The sequence below is a fragment of the Kryptolebias marmoratus genome, linkage group LG4, assembly GCF_001649575.2.
Source record: "Kryptolebias marmoratus isolate JLee-2015 linkage group LG4, ASM164957v2, whole genome shotgun sequence".
NCBI classification, from domain to species: Eukaryota; Metazoa; Chordata; class Actinopteri; order Cyprinodontiformes; family Rivulidae; genus Kryptolebias; species Kryptolebias marmoratus.
In genome coordinates, this window is record NC_051433.1 from 13,247,345 (window position 1) to 13,267,982 (window position 20,638).

Here is a 20,638-nt window from a genome sequence, read left to right on the forward strand (position 1 = left end):
AGGCTGTTCTCCTGTTAAAACTACCCAACAAACTCTTTAAACCCCCATAAGCAGCCCAACCAGTTGGTTTAGCATTTTATCTGCTTGCACTGTTACTTGCAATGTTTCTATTGTCATTTTATCGGTTTCCTTTATTTAATGTTGTCTGTGTTTTCTCAATTATCCCTCGGGGATAAATGAAGTTTTCTGAACTTGATTTTGAATCTAAAAATGCACGATGGCCGCCACAGCTAATCAGCATTAGCCAACACAAAAATAACTACAACTCAGTCAGTTTTACACTGTGCTAAAATCTGATGTGGTAGTAGCTGAGAGTCACAACTCACACTCTGAACGTAATATTGCATGAGGCTGAGCGTAACATTATTTTCAAGGTTTGACCAAGAACAGGTACAACTTTAAATTTTTTTATTAGGATTTAATGTTTAATAGGACAAATGGGGGAAACAAACAAGCTGTATATATCACTGAACTAAATTTGGTTTTGTAACAAAGATTTTTAGCACAGTTTTACTTAAAGGTGGTCCAGTTGTAGATAAATCCCTTCCTCCTACTATATTCATTCTGCCTGCTCTTGTTTTAAATAGACACCCCATGTATAATAAATTAATTGTGTGTTTTGTTGCAGGATATTTCAGTCAGATCTCCACTTTGGCTGATGTTCAGGAGAACGTGATGAGGTATCTTCATGTCATGAGTCGTCCAAAGGTTATCGATCATGAGCACGACACAGTTTGGACTGAGGCTTACGTGGATAGTGCTGTGAGTACATTACGCTGCTCAAACCGCTCGAAGCCACATCCTTCATATATATTGGAACTTGTGTTCCTGCATGCTTGACGCACTTGCAGAGATTTTTTACAGTAAGACATTAGTGTTCAGATAAACCTAAAGGTTGTTGTTTGTGGTTTTGCTTGTGCCATAAAGCTAATACTCATGTGCAGATCTGCTCCTTTATCATTATTCTTTATGCTTCCTTTAATGATTTCTGATTAAGAGCTTCATTAATCTGCATGCCCCCCTCAATCCCCTCCATGTATGCATCTGTGCTCACAAAGCCAAAGCAAAATGCTTCACTTTAAACCACTGACACTTCGGTCTCTGTGTCTTTTCTTCCCTGTCAGCTGACTCACGCTCATAAGGTAAATATTTTACCGGCATGTTGTATTTGTTGTCTAAAGCCCCACTGTGGAGACAGTTCTGCAGTACTGGAGGACCAGAGAGGAAATTGTGTTGAGAAAGAAGAAGTTTTTCTCACAGATTTAAGCTCTATGGACCATATTGTATAAAGCAGAAGTGATTTTAGAGAATAATTATTAAATGTTTGTTGGGTTTTAATATTTCCCAGGGGGTTTTAAAGTGTTCGAAGGTTCGTTCCTTTGAGAGGCAGGAACAGCAAAAAAGCGTTTATTGTGCTTTATTCCAGTTTGGAGACAATCTGCACTGTAAAACACACTCTCTCACACACACACATACACAAAAGGTTTTGGGAGATTGTCCTCTGAAGTGTGTGCTTTTGTATCGCAGCCTCAGACACACCATTCATCATTCTGTGGATCATTGCACTTTATCTTCTAAAGCCCATAATAAAACTGACATTGGCGAGGAGACCAAGAAGGAGGCGGAGAAAGAGAAGAGAAGGATGGGGGGGTGGAGGAGGGGGTGGTAGCCATCCATGGGTTTACATGTGTGCATGTTAGTGAAGACTAAAGCGGGCCAGATTTTTCTACCTTTGTGTGTCGCGATGAATTTAAGGGCCCTCCATTCTTCATGTTGTCAAGCCTGCTTGTACACACAGCAGCTCACAGCCGCTTTACTTCACGCACACACACAGGTGAACATTATCCGCACACTCAGGCACACACAGATACGCCCAGCTGTATCAGCTCACAAGGTGAAGGAACAACAAAATCACTTAAACAATGTTTTACTGCTGTTTTTTTTTTTTTATTTCAGTCTTTATTCTGATGAGAGCAACACATGCTTTAAGTATGACAGCTTTCACCAGAGTCACATTTATAGGTTTGACAATAAAACCTTGTTTAGATTCTGCATTCAGTTTATCTAATGCAAGAAATAAATTCTCTTTCTAATGTTTGTAAAAACTCTTTTCTAAATCTGATAGAAATCAATCTTTTGTTGTTTTGATGGTCAAGTCCTGAAGCTGCTTATTTTGCTCTAAACGTAAATTTGCAATGTGTAGAAAATAGCGTAGTCAAGAAATCCTAATCTCTGCCTGCTGTTTGCCTTTCAAAGTGTGCAAATAAAATTTTGAGTTTGTGAAACTTGTTCCTTAGGAATCAGAGTTCGGTTTGTCCTCTGCGGGCTGCTGGTGAAAAATTGCAGTACAAGATGATGGAGGGATAAGAAGGCAGACTTGCTCTGTTTTTCAGATACAAATCTCTTGTTTTTAATGTTATGAAACTAAAGCAATTTTGTTTAAGTCAGCACAACAAGAAACAGACATTTTATTGTATTTTGTGGAAAGGACAGCAGGCTGTCTTGCTGTTTGAGGCTCTCTGTGTGACTTTTTGTTTGGTTTTTGGACAGTCTGTTTTAAATAAACATCTTGCACGCGTATATGAGACAACAGACATTGTTTGGGAGGTTGAAAAGTTTTTTAGTCAGACAGGACATTGTATAAATTGTACATCGTTCACTGAGAAAATCAGTGATTGAAGTTTATATTGATTCTTGGTACTTTTTGCAGTAAAAAACAAAATTGGCTCTAAAGCTTTATTAAGCTGGAACCTAAAAATGACCAGTGTCAGTTCTGCAACTTGTCCTCTGACACTTTCTGAATCAAACTTCTTTCATCAGGAGGAAGTTTTAGCTGTAAAAAAAACAACTCTTTTATACCAAAGGCACCATTCATGATGATAAACGTGAAACAGGTGATTTTATATAGTTAAGAATGATTCCGTTTCCTTATTGTTTTTATTAATATTATCATTAATTGAATTTCTGCCATTACATTACAGTGTTATATACATTAAATCTCCTATTTTTTAATTGTTGGACTATCTCTTCAGTGGCGATTATCTTCTCTTTTTATTTCAAATCACTAAACAGCTTAAAAAAAATCTTTTAAATTACTTTTCATGTAAGATTTTAGAATTTAAATTTTGTCAAAACAATAACACATTGTATACGTTTACAGAATAAGAGTATATCAAATGTAAATGTAGTTTCATTTCTCTGTATTGTTTTTTCTGATGTTTAAAAAAATGATCTGATAACATAAAGACACACACCTCAGTGGGTTCAAATCAGTGTGTTTTGGTTAAATAGTCTTGTTTTTATTTTTAAGCTTAATGAGAAATCAGGTCCATCTCTGACCACGACAGTCGCCATGCCGGTGTTCAGCACAAAGAATGAAACGGTGAGTGAAGCCATCAGTTCGAGTGTTTTACAGCAAATTTAAGAAAGAGACAATAAAACTGATGTTTACTTGGATGTTTGTTGACAGAGGAGTGGCTTCAATTATTGGATTTTGGACCCCAATTTTCCACTCTTATCTTTTACAAGTAAACACAAGTTTGGCTCTGTGACAATCTTTGCTGCCAGTGAGCATCGAATTTACTCCTTAATTCATTTTCCAAATTTCCCAAACAGAGCAAGTGAGGCAAGGAGCAACAGAGCCACAGCCGTGCAATAAATACACTGTGATTCAGTGTCTGGCTGTTGTTCTTTAGATGAGTTGTTTAAAGCTCCAGCAAAAAGACAATTTCTTATTGAACTTGTAACAATCAATACCTCACAAAACACACAAAGCAGCAGAAAAGTAAAGATAAACTATAAGCCGAACCGAAAAGAGAAAACTGAAACTATACTGTTTTAGAACAACACAGAATGTTTTTTAAAGTCAAACTATAGCTTGAAGTGCATTCTGCTCATATATAAATATATATGTATACTGTTATAGTTCAGTGCAAAGGGTTTTTCTTTTCTTTATATTTTGCCTCCACGCAGACAGACATTTCTGTGATTTTCAAGGAACTATTTGCTGAAAACTTGACATTTAACAGATGATTTCTCAGGTCCTTTGTCAGGTGGTTGCTGTATTTTTTTTCCTGTTTCTTAAAGATGTGACGTTCAAATACTGTAGATTATTTTTAGGCTTAAAACTTCGTTTGTTTTTCACTTATTCACCTTCTTTAATTTTAAGCCCACTGCACTATATGCTACAGCACAGTCAAGTAAAGAACTGGACTGAAAATGAGTGAAAAATCAGGCAAAGTCCAAGATATAAGATATCTGCCTCAAAATATAAAAAATAGGGATAGTTTAAAGCTTTTCTTGCAGAACTTGATGTGTCCATCTGTGTATTTTTTTCTGTGCTTAATGTGCGATAGATTCTAAATGTAAATTCTAGCTAAAGTTTCATATTCGTTCTGAATCTTTTCATGCAGAAGAATCAGGGTATTCTGTTGGGGGTCGTAGGAACAGACATCCCTCTGCAGGAGCTGATGAAGCTCATCCCAAAACATATGGTACAATTAGCTCTCTTGTTCTAGATTGATGTATTTGTGCAGTTTCTGACTCTGCCTTACATATGTCCCTTTCTGTCTCTAGTTAGGGATCCATGGATATGCGTTTGCCATCACTAACAACGGCTACATCCTGACTCATCCGGACCTCAGGCCTTTGGTAACTCAGTTTCTCTGCATGCGACCCTAAAGGTTCTCACAACATTCCCCGACTTGACCCTGTTTTTCCTTTCTGTTTTTTCCAATGCAAATGTGTGCTTAATCTAAAATATAAGGACGCAGAGACTAATGTGTTATCTGGCTAAGAAGCTACGTGGGCTCGTATAGTCTGTAATCCCACCTTTTCCTTTGATGTATGCATGCAGGGATAAAGGCCACTCATATGGCTGGCTGGCCTGAGATTTCCCAGAGGTAACTTAACACTTGCTGGCAGAAACCACAGCCCCTCGCTCTGGGACCGCTGGTTCCTCAGGAGCCATGGCTGTGCTAGTGGATCTGTGTATGCCAGTGTTAGTGCTACAGCTCTCTGTGTAACTGTGTGTGTTAGTCTGTGTTGGGTCTTTGTGTCTCTCTGTGGCTGTAGTCCTTGACGTTTTATGTGGGTCAGAACAAGTTTCACATGTACGCTTTTATGCATTTACTTGTCTGAGCGTGGACTTTCTATCAATCACATTAATTATTTTTTAATTTACATGACAGTGTTAATTTCACACATGATTTGGTAAATAATTACTTTGTAAAAGCTCCAAACAGTGCTTGATAAATAACAGCATAGTTTCATTTTATGGCACCGAAACAGCTATGAATTGATGTCCTTCATATCAGGCTCATATATTTTAAAAAGTTATGGGTGACAAGCAGATATTTCTGTCTGTCTTAGCTAAAATGTGTGAACTCTTTTTAAAAATGATAGTCAGTTTTAAGCAGGAATGCATTAAAGGGAATGTTAAACTGTACGTACTGTGTTACTCTGTGCAGTATCAGGAAGGTCAGAAGAGGAGGAAGGCCAGCTACAGCAGCGTGGATCTGTCTGAAGTGGAGTGGGAGGACAAAGACGACATTGTACGTGCAAAACAACTTGCTACAAGATTAGAAAAGCTGTGATGGGGTTCTTACCTGTTGTAGTTAGATACTTGAACTGCCTCAGTTTGGAGAAATGGAGCTGAGTTCTGACTGGATTGACGAGCTAACGGCTAGTCTGAGTGAGCTCGAGACCAAAGTGAATTCCTGCTGTATTAAAACAACTCCAAACTTAATTTTTAAAAAAGTTCATTGTGTAGTGCTTCAACTTTGTGTTGGGGATGTTTCTCAGCTCAGTGTTTGAAAAATTGCCTGAGTTAAAGCCAATATTTTGTTTGATGAGGTTGCTCAGCTGTGGTGGCCATCTTAAATGGAGTTGACTCCAGAAAGTTGTTTTAAAACGGCAACAATCCACTTTGGCCTTGGCCTCAATCTGACTCGTCGTTAGCTCGTTAATCTGTTCATATAAATAACCTCTGCTTCTCCAAACTGAGGTCGTTCAAAGAGTTATCTACAACAGGTAAGATATCAATCGTTCCAGCTCTTTTCACAGAACCTTGTTTTAAAAGATCCAAACTTTTGCAGACTAAATGGGTTTGATCTGCAACATTACTTTTTAATAATTTTGTCCAATTTTATTAAGGGTTTCCATTGGAGTAAATGATCCTGAAAACGATCATAATGTTTTTGGACAGTTTTCTGCGTCTCAGTGAAGTCGCACCGAAGACAGGATGTTAAATCACTGACTAACCTTTCTGCCCTGTGCTCTTTATCTCTTAGCTGCGCAACGCCATGGTAAACAGGAGGACGGGGACTTTCTCTATGGAGGTGAAGAGGACTGTGGACAGAGGGGTGAGGCTGCAGATAAGGCTGTTTCGTGTCCACCTATCAGATGATGGTTGCCCTTACTGATCTCTTGGGACTAAATTAGCATTTCTTTTCTTTTTTTTTAGAGGCGTGTGCTCAAGATGCACAACGACTATTACTACACGGATATCAAAGGAACTCCATTCAGGTGAACGAAAAGCTTGACTGCATTCCTAAATAATTCTCTATCAGTTTTAGTGACACAATGACTTGATTGTCTTGTGTTTGCGGTTCCAGTGTTGGAGTAGCTCTCTCAAGAGGCCACGGGAAATACTTCTTCAGAGGAAATGTGTCCACAGACGCAGGTACTTCACGCCAACTTTGTCGTGCAGCGTGTTATGTTCCAACAAAGAGTGATGAGCAGTCTGGAAGAGGATTTTACACAACACGGTGTTCTGATTTCTTGATGTTACTGCAACACTTGTGCTTGTGTAAACTCAGTCAGTGCATCAATCAGCACAGACCGGCACTGCTGAAGCGTTACTGACTTGTGTTTTTTTTTTTTTTTTCAGGGCTCCGTGATCTGGAACAGCCAGATGTCGCCCTGGCAGATGAATGGTGAGGCAGGGGTTTGTGAAAGTGGTCGTTCATGCGTTATGTAGGTTACATCACTGCAATCATCCTGAGGTTCTAACTGTTTTTGGGGGACGCACACACAGGACCTACTGCAACACTGAGGAGAAGCACGAGCACCGTCACCTGAGCCAGATTCAAGCCATAAAGCTCTTCATGACGGGCCGCAAATCGCACTTCAAGTGTAAGAGACAAACAAGTCAACATGCAGATCACTTATAATATCTGTAGAAATAAGTGGTAACATTGTAAGAGACATTATAATGAATCATATAGGTATTTTGTATCTATTAATCAGATGTTCCTAATGATCCTGCAGGTGACAGAGAGTTGATCCAGGAGGTGTTATTTGATGCTGTGGTCACTGCTCCTCTGAAGAATTACTGGAATAGTCTGGCTCTCAACAAATCAGAGTAAGAACATTTCACACTCTTCCTGTCATGTTTCTGTTAAAGGAATAAACAAATTAAATAAAACGTTTCTTGCTTTCCTTTAAGCAAATAAAAGAAATCCTTTCAATCCAGTAGAAATTCGTCTGTAAGTCGTTATTATGTAAGGACAAGCAGATAAAGGTATTTGTACAACCAAGGAAGGTTCAGCAGCTATACAGTTCAAAAGTTTGAAATGCTACTGGTAAGCTTCATTTTCTGCTTGTCTGTATCATCTTTATTAATAAAGCCATAAAGTGCCATTATATCAAATCACATCAAATTTTAAGTTTTAATGTAAACACTAAAAGTGTTTCTTATGGTCACTGAATGTTTACGTCTTTCAAGTTCATCTTACAACAATGCATACTTTTTTTTTAATAAAAAAAGTTTTTTTAGTTGATGCAGTGGGTTCTATGAAAAAGGCCCTTACACAGTGTGGTGCAGTGGTTAGAGCTGTTGCCTCTCAGCAGGAAGGTCACAGGTTCACCTCCAGCCTGTGGTCTTTCTGGGTGGAGTTTGCATGTTCTCCCTGTATGTGTGTGAGTTTTCTCCTGGTACTCTGGTTTCCTCCCGCAGAGGTTAAATGGTAACTTTTAATTGTCATTGAGCGAGAGTGGAAATGGTTGTTTGTTTCATTTGTCTCTATGTGTCCCTGTCTGTCCCTGTGGTGGACTTGCGACCTGTCCAGGGTGTCCCCCGCCTCTCACACATTGACTGTTAGATATAAACACCAGCTCCCCTTGAACTATCATTGAAAAGCGGGTAAAGAAAATAGATGATACACAGTCAAATGCAAAATGATTGTTAGATCAGATAAGGTGATAAAAGCAGCTTGACTTTGGTCAGATCCTGATGACCTTTGCTCTAGTTCCTAGTAGATTTTAGCTATGTGGTTCAACCTTCAAGGAGGCACAGATTCTGGCTTTCCTTCTTCACTTTGTTCAGATTTTATTTTGAAACTGTCTAACCACTGAATGCATCATAAGACTTCATTCATATTAATGTGATATGTTTTCAAATATATAAGACTGTGCAATATTAGGCAGATTTATCCACGCAAGAAATGTTTTAAAATAGATTTATGTTAAGACTGAACATTAAAACAACAACATAAATGTAATATTTCAGCAAACACAACATTCCTGAAGAAGTTAGTGATGGACAACCACCAGACAATTATTTTTTAACTTACATTGATTGGGAGTCTTTTTATTGTTTTATTATTTAAGCAATAACATATTTTAAACAGTACAGTTACAGTTTCATCAGGTGACGGTGCAGAGTTTTGAGGAATGCAGTCAGAGAAAATGTATGAATGTTAAAGTGATGCACGCTGTCTGTCAGGAACCCAGACAAAGGAGTGGAGATCGCCTTCCTGGGAACACGGACCGGTCTGTCGAGAACCAAACAGTTTGTTCCCACCGATCAGCTCTCCAATCAGTGAGCATTTCTCTGATCGTCCTACAGCTGTGATTGTGTTGGATGAATCTAATCATTCAATCCTCGCCTCACCTTCATTGTCTGTGCCTCCCAGAGACTTCCTGACTGCTGAGGACAAGGAGGGAGTGTTTAACGCGGATCACTTTCCTCTGTGGTACAAGAGAGCAGCAGAGCAGGTCCCCGGCACGTTTGTCTACTCCATACCCTTCAGCACAGGTGCGCTGCACAAAACCTGCAATAACAGCACTAAATATGGCTCTGAGAGGAGGAAAATATGAAGTTTCCAGTACATCTAACATGAGTTTATCTGATGCAGCTGAATGTTCTGTGTCCTACATCACCCGAGTTCATTTTTATAGTGTTAGAAACACAGAGCTCCACCTCTTTGCAGCACAATAGACCACATCTGAAGAACTCAGGCTTCATATCTTGTGTTAATACTGAGCACATCCACATCATGATCTGTAATATTCAGTCATGGCAACCTTTTCGGATACGATTAGAGTCATGTTGGTGGAAAAAAGCTCTAACTGGACATCATTACTGTAAATTTTAAAACAACATATCAACTTGTAGTGCTGATTGCTCTTCAGACGGACGCTGCAGGGTAAAGGCTGCCATCTAGTGAGCAGAAAAAGTAACTTGAACACGTTCTCCACTTTCCTTTTCTAGCTTTAGAAAACAAGAGTGTGGTTTTGGCCAGCACAGCGATCCAGCTCCTCGATGACAGAAAGTCTCCCATTGTTGCTGGTATGGATCTTTTTTTACTTTGTCTGGTTTTACTCCTCATGTTAAAACTCATCATTATTTCAACTCGTGCTCAGCTGTAGGACTTCAAATGAAGCTTGAGTATTTTCAGAGGAAGTTCTGGACGGCCTGCAGACAGGTACTACTGCAACATCATCAGTCAAAATAATCAGCTTTTCCAACACTGTGAAACTAAACTATTGTTGTTTTGTGCTCAGTGCACAGCTCTGGATGGAAAGTGTAGCATTAGCTGTGATACTGAGGTAAGAACGTAACATAACTCTGGCTTTTTAAACTTTCTACATTTTTATTTACATGTTTTATTTTCCCTCAACAGGACATTAACTGTTACCTGATTGACAACAATGGCTTCATTCTTGTGACAGAAGAACAGTCTCAGGTAAAATCTGTGGGTTTAAATAATTATTTCATTAAGTTTTGGAAGCTTCTGGGCCTTTTATACAGACTAAAGTACACCATTAAAATCCCCTCAAGACTTTAGGAATACTCACAGCTCTTTATATTAGTTAGCACAAGTTGTTTGGAGAGTCATAAAACAAAACCTTCCAGTTATAAGTGTAACCACAAAAAACAAGTCCTGCAAAATGACTACGAAATTCCACAAAATCTGGTTAAGTTTACACTTCAATTTCTCCACAGCGAGGAGGTTCAAACTCCAAATATTTATCCCTCCCAACAAAAATCTCCTTCATAATATTCTGTTTCTCCACAAGAACAAATATATAGAACTTTTTTTTATCTGACGTCTTATTGTGAGCAAAATAAGTTGTCAGCTGGTTGATATAATATCCCTGCTGAGTTCGTATAACATTTCCTACACACTGAAGGAGGCAAAGATGGAGAAGGTTTAAGGAATGAAGGGATTAATCTAAAGAAGAAATAACTATAAAGGTTGTATAGATGATTAAACAATTAATCATCCTCCATCACCCTATGTTGTCTTTATCAAGACGTTTGTCTGGTTTTGTCTTCCTGCAAAGCTTTGTGCACATTAACATAACTTCTCTCTCAGACAGGGCTCTTCTTTGGCGAGGTGGAGGGAGCTGTTATGAACAAACTGCTTCAGATGGGATGTTTTAAAAGGTCAAAGGCACAAATGTGTCGTCTCTTTCTGTTCTGAGCCTAACTCTTAACAAGTATGTTGTTAAAACATGTTGGGGTTTTTTTTACATTTACTATCATTTCTGTCGCTTTGATTGTGTTGCAGGATCACCCTGTATGACTATCAGGCTCTTTGCAGAGAGTACGCCGGGAGCAGCGACAGTGCTCGCACTTTATCAGACGTGAGTGCGCGAGAGACAACATCACACAAGAGATTTTTGTTTTAAAACAGTGCTACAGCTGTCTGGATTATAGAGCATTTGTAAAGCCTGAGAGCTATTTATAAGAATAAGCTTATGTTCATATCTTAGGTGAAGGTTTTGTGTATTAAAAGGTTGTGACAATCTTTCTCTCTTGTTCTTTCCTTTCAGCCTTTTTCTATGGTTAAGTGGCTTCTGACGGAACTTGTCATGTAATAATCTTTTAAAATTTGCCTTCATATTTTGTTAGTTTTTTATTGATTAATTTGCACAACTGATGTTACAAATGTGCTTATTGTTCACGTTTATGTTTTGTAGTTTTCTGCTTGAATTCAACCTGTACAGCTGGTGGAACGTCGACCTGTCAGTTAGAGGTAACTTCAGTTTTTGTGTAAACGAGTATAATTTCTTTTTTTAAATGCAGCTCTTCACTCAGTTTCTGTGGTTCAACTGACCTCTTTGTGTGTCGCACTTAGCTCAGAGGTCTCGAGGTAAAACCATGATGGTGCCTTGTGACACAGAATACCCTGCCTTTGTCTCCGAACGCACCATTAAAGAAACAACAGGAAACATTGAGTGCGACGGCTGTATAAGGTACTGATTCGGGCTTGCATGAAAACATGAGCATAGAGTCAATAAATAATCCCCCGCTCTTTTCTTTAGCACATGGTAAACTCCAGGCTCTGTGTATGTCTCTGTTTGCTGCAGGTCTTTTGTCATACAGCAGATTCCCAGCAGCAACCTGTTCATGGTTGTTGTTGACAACAAGTGTGACTGCAGCAGAATTCCTCCAGTGACCATGGATCCCATCGAGATCATCTATATCTTTTATAAGTCAAACAAAAATGTCTGGATGGTTAAAGAAAAATTTACTCAACGCCTTTTTTTTTTTTTTTACAATTAAAATATGTACGAAATGCTCACTTTATGAACAGAAATTCTATTTAAGAGCTAATTAAAGCCTGTAGTTGTTTCACAATGATACAGTTTTCAAAGCAGACTAAGTGGGTGTTTGTTGCAGAGATGGTTTGTGCTCAAATTCTTATTGTCATCCTTGACACCTTTGAACACAACGAGTCATTAAAATGTGACAGACTGAAGCTTCAGAAGGACAGAAAAAAGCCAGAATCATGTCATCCTTTCCACCCTGAGGTATGCGTTCATTTACACGTTTTGTGCATCTAAACGTACATAATTAAGCTCATATGGAAACTCAGAACAATCAAGGAAACACTCTGCTCTAACATCTATAAACTCCTACTTGTTACAGCTACAATTTGAGAAAAAAAAACATGTTTTTTTGTCCACTTTTGGTTCAGGTCAGACTCATACACTTTCCTGGACTGCAAGCAGACACAGAAACCCATACGTGCTCATGTCTTCACTGCATAAGTATCAGATTTATGTACTTGGAGATAGATTACCAAAAAAAAACTCTGTCTTTTACAGGAAAATGCCATGGAGTGTGGTTCCGCCTCTCGCCTCTCCAGTCATCTGGCAGTAAATCTGCTGCCTCTGGTAGCAGCAACCATCAGCAGGTGACCGTGAGCAGCAGAGTCCCACAGTCAGTAAGAACTGACTCAACAAAAAGAAGCTTAGAAACACATAGAGAACACGACTGAACAGAAATGACTTTGTTCACCTCTGCAGCTGGCTTTACTCTATAAGACAAAGTCCTTTCTAGTAGCACTGAGACTCACATCCATTAATGCAGAAAACACTAAATAATACGAGAATAACTCGAGTGCTTGGTGACTTTGCAGATCTCTAGACTGAAAGTTTGTCCTGTTGTTCTAAATGTGTGCTGAATTCATTTAAAGGGAGAAATGCCAACCGAGTGAGGAGCTTTCTTGTCTAAGTCTAAACATGTTCATTGTGTAAAGAATGATAGTAAGACTTTAAATGTTCGGGTTTTGTTTGTGAGAGAAGAATAAAAGAATATAAAATGCACTGTGAGCTATGAAAAGAGCAAAGAGAGGCCTATATTTTTGGCAGTACATAAGAGAAAAAAAGTATTACTGTGCATTTGTGATTTTATTTTCCTTAAATGTTTTCTGTTAATTTTATATATAAAATCATTTTGTGTCACAGAGAATAGAGAAGAAAAATGCCTATAATGCGGGTGATTTTTTCTGCCAGTTTCTCTTGATTTAAAGATGTTTGAGAAGCTAAATATGCATGATGAAGATGCAACAGTGTGTTTAAAGAATGTTACATTGATGTATTCAGCCATAATTTGTGAAAACGTCCATATAATCTTAAACACATGCCCAAGAAAGCTGATGAATAAACTAAAAGAAATATTTTCCTTCATTTGCACCCTGTGATGTTTCTTCGTGTGTTCTTGTGTTACGGTTGGGATGCTTTTACTCAACATGTGAAAGAAAATGTTTTATTTTTCACATTTTAATTTATAATTTGAATCAAACTAAAATGTAAAAGCAGTCTATATAAAATAAGGACACTGAATAGTTCAATGCTTGAGAAAAAAAAGCTTTAGAGACAATAATCTAAAGTATTTCTCTTCCAAATTACTTTTTCTGTTTCTTACTTCATTTTGAGAAAATATGAGCTTACTTATATTTTTTTACAGCATTCTCTCATTTTGTTGAAGTTTAGGTCTAGCTGCTAACAGGGCCATTGCAACACCTTTAATTTTATACTTTTTTCCAACATCTTGACAGATTTACTGATGATCATTTTACATCTCCATGAATAAAGAAGAAAAGTTCTTCCTGGGTTTTAGGATCTTACCTTAAACTTTCCAGGATGTCCACTACTGGAAAAAATGGCAACTGTCTAGAATATTTTCCACATGTAGCCTAAATAATCTTTCTTGTAGTAAAAGAACAAATTCCAGATTTCTAACAGGGAACCTTATATCCTTCTTAGACAGACGTTCTGCAAGATTTGCTTTTCTAAGATCATTGCTGATATCGTTCTGCTTCGGCATTGTATGAACTTGCTGCTGGATGTCTCAGTAAAGACATAAAAGTTATCTTTTTTTAAAACTTATACTTGCTGATGGTGACTTAATGAAATGTATTTGATTAGCAGCACTTGGCTGCTAAATATCTTTAACTACCATAAAAACAGTGGGAGTGGACACAGTTATTCACTCATTGTTTATGATTTTAAGTTTATTTTCTGTTAAATAAATAATGACACAGTGTTAAGTGCCGTGAGTTTATCTGAGGTTGCACTTTTAACTACCTGTAAAGAACTACATAGTTTTTAATGACATCTATGTCTATGAGAGAAAGATATGTCAACATTCTGCTGTAAAAAATAGATTTTTTCATTTCTGTAGTTTTAGTTTATGCAAAATAAGAGGAGTGAACAATCTGAGTACAAGTTTACTTTAAGACTACTTCCACCATTTGTTTAAGCGTTATTTTTTTCCTGACCTTGTTCATGAGATTTAGGTTTAAACACACCAGTCATGTTCGTGGAAGTAAACTGAACATTTTGAGAGTTTTTTTATTTATATGACAGTTTGTCCAGTTTGACATCGATACATCATTTAATTATTGAAATACAATATAAATATAAAATGGATGAAACAGAAATAATACCTAAACAATGCTAACTGTACCCATCGCTTGTTTTTTGAATGTCTCAAAGATTTTCTGCTTTGTGTACACAATCATTACTTGTTCCGTTGTTGTAGTTTGTGGTGGTTGTGGTTCTTTTTTCTAATGTGCTTGCAGAGTGCAGTACGTTGTGTCAGCCGGCGTTGTTGCATCTGGTTCATCAGTGACAGTGGCGTAGACGTGGTAAAGGTCGGACTTGTAAAAGAAAAAAAAGCAAGACATGTTTTATAATTATTAACTTCTTCAGTTTAAAGACAGAAATAAACTGCACATGTATGTTTCTGCTTACATTCTCGTTCTGAGAGTCCCGTCTCTTCATCTGCTGAAGCTCTGCATGAAACAGACAATAAGATTAAAACACGGACTGAAGTTGGTAAAAAAAATCTTTGTTGTTGTCAAATGGAAAAAAAAAGCAACCAAGTAGCAGAACGTTTGAATATGAACTTGCATGACAACAAAAGTTAATCAAATCAATTACATGTGGTTTCAGACATTTTTTAAAAACGCTCATTTGAAAGAACTCATGATGCACAGAAACCGATACACCAGTTTTTACAGGAAGTTTAATTTCCTGTCAGAGAAAAACAAGCAGCTCACCGATGGGCGAGTCGGCTGCAGGGACAGAGGTGATCATGTAGTAGCCGCCGTTATTTCCAGTGGAGTTTGCTTGTGATCTATCGTAAAGTGAAGAAGAAGAAGAAAAATGAAACGTGAAATAACAAAAATGTAAAATAAAAACAAAAGGCAATGATTTGCAAGTCTCATAAACCCATATTTTATTTACAGTGTAAACATGTACAGTAAACATGTCAGATGTTGACAAAAAATTGTACTTTTTTGAGGAGGTAAAACAAAGTAATTCTGAGTTTTATGGCAGCAACATTTCTCAGGAAAGATGGGACTTCTTTGTCATTTCTTTGAACCTCTGCATCAGCCGATCAGTCAGTTTCTTTCCCCTCATGTAAGAACTAATAAAACTACAAAACTAACAATTTTGCTCAGCGCTGAGCAGCAGATAAAATGATTGGCCTGAAGTAAAAAACTCTATTATATAACCTTTAAAAGTATAGAAAAACAAACATTTCTTACCTTTTGTTTAAATATTCCTCTAAAACAAATAGGAAAAAGAAGAAAAGACATTTAGTAACCCCTGAATTTAAATTTATGAGATACACAAAAAGCATGTGTGGAAAAATATTAGAGGTTGTAATTTCTAAAACTGTGCTCAGAGGAAACAGTGTTTTGTTATTATTGCATTCAAAACCTCCACCTGCATTTCTGCAGCATTTCTTTGGATATATCACAAAATTATTTCTTATAAACATATTTTGGACAACTAATTTCTTCAAACTTTATTTTGAATCATTTCCTGTGTTGGTGTTTTCCACAAAACCAGGGGGCAGTTTAAAAAGGTCTGAAAGAGTCATTTTACAAATATTTAAACAAAAAAAGGGATCAGTTCAGGCGTGCTGATCTAAAATCCTAAATTACTTGATGAATAAAATAAATGGTCCTGTTTGAAGTGTGGGACATCGTACACAGATTTTAAATGTTTAGCATTGCTGCTGTTCTTACCAGTTCTTTTTGCTCTTCTTCTTTGTCTTCTGAAACAGAGAAGTGCCGCTCCTAGTAAAACTACACCCAAAGCCACTCCAAAACCAGGAGTAGCTACAACCAACATCCAAACGCGCTGTTTCGTTTTTGTCCTGTGTTTCTGTTCTGTGTCTGGAAAAACAAAGACCACAAAGTGTCACTCTCACTTCCTGCAGGGTAGAAACAAAAAAAAGGGACATTACACGTCACCTGTTTACTCTCTGTGTGAAATAAATTGTGTTAGATGTTGGTAAATATAGATATTGTAGATTCAGGTGTCCCAAAACAAGATTCACTCAGGTGAGGATTAAATTAGAGAACAGTTAATGAAAGATGACGGTTGGTCAGAAGTCCTGAACAATAGGACTTCATTAATGATGCATATTTATATCAATAAGTGCAATCCAAGATGAAATTAAACACTCAGTTGTTCATTTATACGATAACAAGTGTATTTCTCCCCAGCAGCACCATAAGGAGTTTTGTTTCTGTTTGTCTTTTACAAACAAAACCGCAAAAATTCAGCATTCTAGTAAATATTGCTCACTGTGCTGTCGTTCATGTTCCAATTTTGGTAAAACTGAACTAAATGTAATCATTTGATTTATGTCCAGACACATGATTTTTAAGTTATTCTGTATTTACTCCTAACTAAAGGTTAGTATATTAGTCTCTAAAAGCAACTTACTTTGAGCAGCTAACTTATTTTCAAATGTCTTTTTTTTTAGTTTCAGTGGTTGTTTGAGAGGGTTTATAGAAACCTTGTGATTTCCACTAAGTGATGAAAATGTCACGGCTAAGAAGAAGAAACATCACAGCGTGCAATAAAACACAACATGACAAGATGACTCTGCCCTGTTGATCACTTACCTCTTGTATAAGAGATCCCTGAACTACGTGTGAATTTTCTGGCTAAAAAGGGTTAAATATTATTATAAAATTATGCACTGCACCAAAGTCTAACGTTCTTAAATTAAAAATGGGACAATTTAAAAATAATGCTAATACTAAAATAAAAATATGATGCCTTTGGAGCATTTAATGCAAAACTACAACCAGAATCCAGGATCACCTGTAGTTGGAGCCGAAGAGGTGACAGGATGTGCAGAAGTAAACATGTCTGTAAAAGCTGCAGGAGGTCCTCTGGAAACTGTTTCAAACAAACAAAGTTTGTGACCACAAATATCTCTACAAAAAAAGATGTAGCAAAAACAAAAAATTTAATAATTAAGTAAATAAAAAATGTTCTGAGCGTACCTGGTGGGATAATCGTGTCACCTGACTCTTCTTCATGTGATCCTGGGGAAGCAGAGAGTGAACCAAAGGTCTCAGCTGCTGTAGAAACAGTTGGATCTGGAATAAAAAACACATTTCTGAAATAACACCAACAGCAAATTTCCACAATAAGTTTCAGTGAGTGTGGCGTTTTCATTTGGAGGGATTATAAATGTTTCTAAAACAAGTGATTCACCTGATGCAGGTTTCACTGATGTCAGGGAAGAAGAAATGAAACTATTGGTGTTCCGTGATGGTGTGCTGACCGTCAAACCTGATGGTTCAAAAACGTTTGCAGTACAGTGAATACAGTCTTTGGTGTGTAATAATGCTCTGAAATGTGTAGTTTAGAGGTAAATCCTACCTGTGGTCACAAGGACAGCTGGTGTGGTCAGAGATGTGGTGGGATCTGTTTTAACATCTGCAGTGAAAGAAGGTGGACTTATCAATGATTTGTGACCAAAAAATATATGTTAAATGTTTTAAATATGAGTTAAATTTGTGTTAAATATGAGTTATTAGGTTTATACAAAAATACTGTAACATGTCAGCGATGAGAAGGTCAAATATTTCAAACCTTTAAAGGCATTCCATCAGAATATATCATTTGAATGAGTTAATTCAATATGAAAAGGAGACACGAACACAGAGTAAACTCATTTTATTTTCTTACTTTGTATGTTGATTGAGGAGATGTTGCTGTCTGGAGATTGTTGTTGTGCTCCTCTGAGCTCCACGGTGTAAAAACATTGTAGTTCAACCTCAGCAGGTGACTTCAGATGGGCCAAAGACAGAAGCTCAGTTCCTGTCAGTGTTTGCTCACAGGAGACGGTTCTGGAGGTTTTGGAGCTCATGAAGTACAGATGACATTTATTCACAGGAACAGATGATGGAGTCACACAGTTTACTGTGACTGAGTCTGTCTCTGTGATCAGCCGTGGATTCACTGTCAGTTCAGGTCGAGGAACTAAAAATAAAAAAATAAAAAAGACTAATTAGCTAAATGTTGCATTTTTTTAAGTGCATTCGTTCAGTCCATTAATTTAAAGAGTGTTAAAACAAAACTGCCTATGATATATTTAACAGATCTTATTTTTTCACTGTAGTTATCGACTAAATCATCCTGCATTCGTCCACAGCAGCTGTCTTTACTCACTCTGTATGATGATGTTCAACATGTTACTGTCTGGAGATGGATGTGATGAAAGGTAAAAACATGTGACATCAACCTGAGCCGGAGAGCTTTGTTGTGTTAAAGACAGCAGCTCAGATCCTGTCAGAGTCTTCACACAAGACAGTCTTTTAGCAGGTTTTCTCCTCAAAAAGTTAAAATGACATTCATTCACAGAAACAGATGATGGAGTCACACAGTTTAATGTGACTGAGTCTGTCTCTGTGATTATCAGTCCATTTACTGTCAGCGTCGGTGGAAGATGATCTGAAAATGTGAAGAAACGTTAAATTAAGGAACATAGTTGTTATGTTCCTAAAGCAATCTTGGAACAGAGCTCTATGAAAGCAGACTAAGTTGTAAATGTTATAAATGTTACATAGAAAACTTTAGTTCATTCAGTGACTCACTGTTTATGATGATGGTGGTCGTCTCACTGTCTGGAGATGAAGAAATAATAGCTCCAATCTCCACTTTGTAAAAACATCTCACTTTAACTTCAGCAGGTAATCCTCTCTTTGACAACTTCAGCAGTTTAGCTCCAGTCAGCTTCTGAACACAGGAGAAGTCCTCGACGATCTCTTGATTCTCAATATAGAAACGACACCAAGACACAGAAACAGGAGATGGAAACGAACAGTTTAATGTGACTAAATCTGTCTCTGTGATCACAGGCCGATCCACCATTAGCTCAGGCTGATGAAGAGCTGAAAGATTAGAGATAAATATGTTTTAATGTGAATTATGGTAAACAAGACAAATAAATAAACAAATATTTAAAAAATAACAAACCTTCTGCTTTGACATCATGAAAAACATCTGTTGGAGAGAGTGTACAAAAAATATTTTAAAAAGAGAAACTTTAATAAATTAGTAAGCTGCAGACATTTAACAAAGCTGATCAGATAGTAAACTTACTGATGAAGATGATGAGCAGCAGCTCTGCAGCCATGATGAAGCTGAACACTTTGTCTGTCTGACTACTTTGACTTAGACCTGCATTAAGTTCAGGAAGTTGATCACAGGAAACCCACAACATCAGAAGTGAATCATATCAGCTGACCACTGAAACACACCCCTAACACACACTTACCTTTTCTCAGATGCTCATTTTTAATAATCTTCTGATTAGATCAACTAAACTGGTGTTGATTCACCAGCATGTGGAAGTTTGCTTTGTGTTTCTTTTGGTACCTTTTTGCAAGTAAATTTACTTTTTGTACAAGCATATTTGATATCACAAATCTAAACAATGTTTTGAAAACACTTATGGAGAGACTCTTATGTGTTGGACTAAATGAGAATAATGTCAAACTTTGCAGCTGGGTTTTGTTTTTAAGAGTCAGTGCTGCTACTGAGACCTGCTAACCTGCTGGTTCTGGTTTAACCACTTTTAATGAAACACATCACGTGTTTCAGTGGTGTTGTTTCCCGTCACTTCACTTGAAGAGAACAAACCAGACTGAACTTCACTATTTTACTGATAATTAAACACACAAACTCTCGTCTCACTCAGTCACCACTGGAGCTGGACACCAGCTCCTCAGGACCCTGAACAGGACCAAGACCAGAAAGAAAATGAATGAAAAGACATTTTTTTATTTGACTCAACTGTAATTTTATTTGCATAAACAGCTCATTTTATTTCATGGTTAATAATGTTACAACCTCATACAGAATGCAATCAAAAATCCACAAGCATATTGTTTTAATTGTAGAAAAAAAAGAGATTTAAAAAAATAAAACAAATACAACAAACTGGTCAAAGTTTTTTTGAATGGTACCAAATCTTCTGCTCCTTCTCTCTTTACAAACATATAACAGACTTAAGCTCTTTATTAACATGCTCATCTCTATTTTAAAACCATTCTAGTTCCTAAACTTCTGCTTGTTATACTTTTCATCACCAGCAGGAGGTGATCAACTACAGTCTATTATCTGCTACTCGTAATAAATCCACATATTTCTGGTTGAAGCAGATTGAAAGGCTTTTAATAAGAAAACACATTTGAGAGAAACAATAAAACAACAGCTGATTTTCTAAAGAACGCTGGTTCCTGGTTAATATTTCCAAGAAGTGTCGCTGTCTGAGGCTCTTCAGCTGTTGTCACTCTGT

General features: G+C 37.2%; 2 protein-coding genes across 2 annotated transcripts in view; one reads left to right on the plus strand and one right to left on the minus strand.

The window, feature by feature from the left end:
* Window positions 1–13,203, plus strand: part of LOC108247370 (voltage-dependent calcium channel subunit alpha-2/delta-3-like) — a 35,249-nt gene extending 22,046 nt beyond the window's left edge. The window contains exons 14-39 of the mRNA XM_017435430.3: window positions 629–762; window positions 1,125–1,142; window positions 3,311–3,382; window positions 4,413–4,493; window positions 4,576–4,650; window positions 5,469–5,552; window positions 6,291–6,362; window positions 6,464–6,525; window positions 6,615–6,682; window positions 6,890–6,935; window positions 7,037–7,134; window positions 7,270–7,363; window positions 8,726–8,821; window positions 8,916–9,037; window positions 9,494–9,571; window positions 9,646–9,707; window positions 9,787–9,831; window positions 9,906–9,968; window positions 10,602–10,672; window positions 10,797–10,872; window positions 11,062–11,102; window positions 11,209–11,264; window positions 11,367–11,484; window positions 11,599–11,711; window positions 11,960–12,042; window positions 12,340–13,203. Of these exons, the coding sequence (XP_017290919.1) occupies window positions 629–762; window positions 1,125–1,142; window positions 3,311–3,382; window positions 4,413–4,493; window positions 4,576–4,650; window positions 5,469–5,552; window positions 6,291–6,362; window positions 6,464–6,525; window positions 6,615–6,682; window positions 6,890–6,935; window positions 7,037–7,134; window positions 7,270–7,363; window positions 8,726–8,821; window positions 8,916–9,037; window positions 9,494–9,571; window positions 9,646–9,707; window positions 9,787–9,831; window positions 9,906–9,968; window positions 10,602–10,672; window positions 10,797–10,872; window positions 11,062–11,102; window positions 11,209–11,264; window positions 11,367–11,484; window positions 11,599–11,711; window positions 11,960–12,042; window positions 12,340–12,432 (2,021 nt within the window). The 3' untranslated portion in view covers window positions 12,433–13,203. The remainder of the gene's footprint in view (window positions 1–628; window positions 763–1,124; window positions 1,143–3,310; window positions 3,383–4,412; window positions 4,494–4,575; window positions 4,651–5,468; window positions 5,553–6,290; window positions 6,363–6,463; window positions 6,526–6,614; window positions 6,683–6,889; window positions 6,936–7,036; window positions 7,135–7,269; window positions 7,364–8,725; window positions 8,822–8,915; window positions 9,038–9,493; window positions 9,572–9,645; window positions 9,708–9,786; window positions 9,832–9,905; window positions 9,969–10,601; window positions 10,673–10,796; window positions 10,873–11,061; window positions 11,103–11,208; window positions 11,265–11,366; window positions 11,485–11,598; window positions 11,712–11,959; window positions 12,043–12,339) is intronic.
* Window positions 13,204–14,350: 1,147 nt separating this feature from the next.
* LOC108247377 lies at window positions 14,351–19,529 on the minus strand. The gene is made up of 14 exons (XM_017435445.3): window positions 19,441–19,529; window positions 19,315–19,341; window positions 18,933–19,229; window positions 18,508–18,789; window positions 18,025–18,318; window positions 17,716–17,772; window positions 17,548–17,625; window positions 17,334–17,429; window positions 17,149–17,226; window positions 16,059–16,208; window positions 15,573–15,591; window positions 15,081–15,157; window positions 14,773–14,813; window positions 14,351–14,678 (listed from the first exon to the last, which is right to left on the minus strand). Exons 1-14 carry the CDS (start codon window positions 19,472–19,474, stop codon window positions 14,586–14,588), a joined length of 1,623 nt encoding a protein of 540 aa, XP_017290934.1. The 5' UTR covers window positions 19,475–19,529; the 3' UTR covers window positions 14,351–14,585.
* Between the last annotated feature and the right edge of the window lie 1,109 nt (window positions 19,530–20,638).

Bases quoted from the DNA above. Each gene is read 5' to 3' on its own strand.
- LOC108247377 (XM_017435445.3), bottom strand. From the start codon at position 19,474: ATGGCTGCAGAGCTGCTGCTCATCATCTTCATCA. The intron at 19,342-19,440 runs GTAAGTTTACTA...TCTCTCCAACAG, and splicing joins GCTGCTCATCATCTTCATCA to ATGTTTTTCATGATGTCAAA. The intron at 17,626-17,715 runs GTAGGATTTACC...TTGAACCATCAG, and splicing joins AGCTGTCCTTGTGACCACAG to GTTTGACGGTCAGCACACCA.